Source organism: Geospiza fortis, unplaced genomic scaffold (assembly GCF_000277835.1).
Source record: "Geospiza fortis unplaced genomic scaffold, GeoFor_1.0 scaffold370, whole genome shotgun sequence".
NCBI classification, from domain to species: Eukaryota; Metazoa; Chordata; class Aves; order Passeriformes; family Thraupidae; genus Geospiza; species Geospiza fortis.
In genome coordinates this window covers 107,832-108,768 of record NW_005054741.1, presented here as the reverse complement: position 1 = coordinate 108,768, position 937 = coordinate 107,832, and the positions used below count along the sequence as shown (strand labels likewise).

At 65.1% G+C, this 937-nt stretch overlaps 1 protein-coding gene across 1 annotated transcript in view; it reads left to right on the top strand.

The window, feature by feature from the left end:
• Positions 1-937, top strand: part of FAM160A2 (family with sequence similarity 160 member A2) — a 7,483-nt gene that overhangs the window by 5,041 nt on the left and 1,505 nt on the right. Inside the window, 4 exon segments of the mRNA XM_031065351.1 lie at positions 2-24; positions 94-160; positions 162-267; positions 535-697. Of these exon segments, the coding sequence (XP_030921211.1) occupies positions 2-24; positions 94-160; positions 162-267; positions 535-697 (359 nt within the window).

The window sequence follows — 937 nt, the reverse complement described above, 5'->3', positions numbered from 1 at the left end:
CGCCCCCCAGCCAGCCCTTCACAGGTGGGCACGGGGGCTCAGGGAGGGTCCCAGCTCCCTGCGGGGCCCTGCCTGACCCCGCCGTGTCCCCAGGCCCCTTCGTGTCGGTGCTCTTTGGGAAGCTGGAGAACATGCCCCACAACTCGCTGTATGTCAACTTAGACCGGGCTGGTGGCCCAGCTGGCCTGCTACCCCCAGCCTCTGCTCCGCTCCTTCCTGCTCAACACCAACATGGTCTTCCAGCCCAGTGTCAAGTCCTTGCTCCAGGTATGGCCCCTGGGGAGCTCCTGCCCTCATGGAGTCATGGGAAAGCATTGGAAAGGGTTTTAACCCTTTTTAACCCCAAGATTGCGGAGTTCACCCTGTGCTGCCCAGCCTACCACTGCCCCATGTCCCCCATGGCTGGAACCCCCTCTGGATCCCCTGTTACTGCAGAGACCCCCCATTCCTGTTGGGGTACCCTGTGCTCAAGGGAACACCCCATCTGATGGGGACCCCTGTTCCTGTGGGGACTCCCATGCTGTGGTCCTGCAGGTGCTGGGCTCGGTGAAGAACAAGATCGAGAGCTTTGCTGCCACTCAAGAGGATTTCCCAGCGCTGCTCTTCAAGGCCAAGAAGTACCTGATTGCCCGGGGGCTGGACTGGGCGGCTGAGGGGCCCGGGGCTGTCCCTGCCCTGCGGCGCACCGACACCCTGGGTGAGGATGTGGCTGTGGGCTGGGATCTGCCTGGGGGGCTGCGGGTTCTGCAGGCAGCTGGGAGTCGCATGTGGGGCTGGGGGCTGTGTGAAGGGCTGGGGGCTGCACAATGTGTTGCCTGGGGTCTGCACAGTGTGTAGTGTATGGGGTGGGGGCTGCAGTGGGGGCTGTGCTGGGGCCTGGACTGGGGTCCGGGCTGGGGGCTGTGCTGAGGGCTGTGCCGGGTGGCCCCCGGCCCCC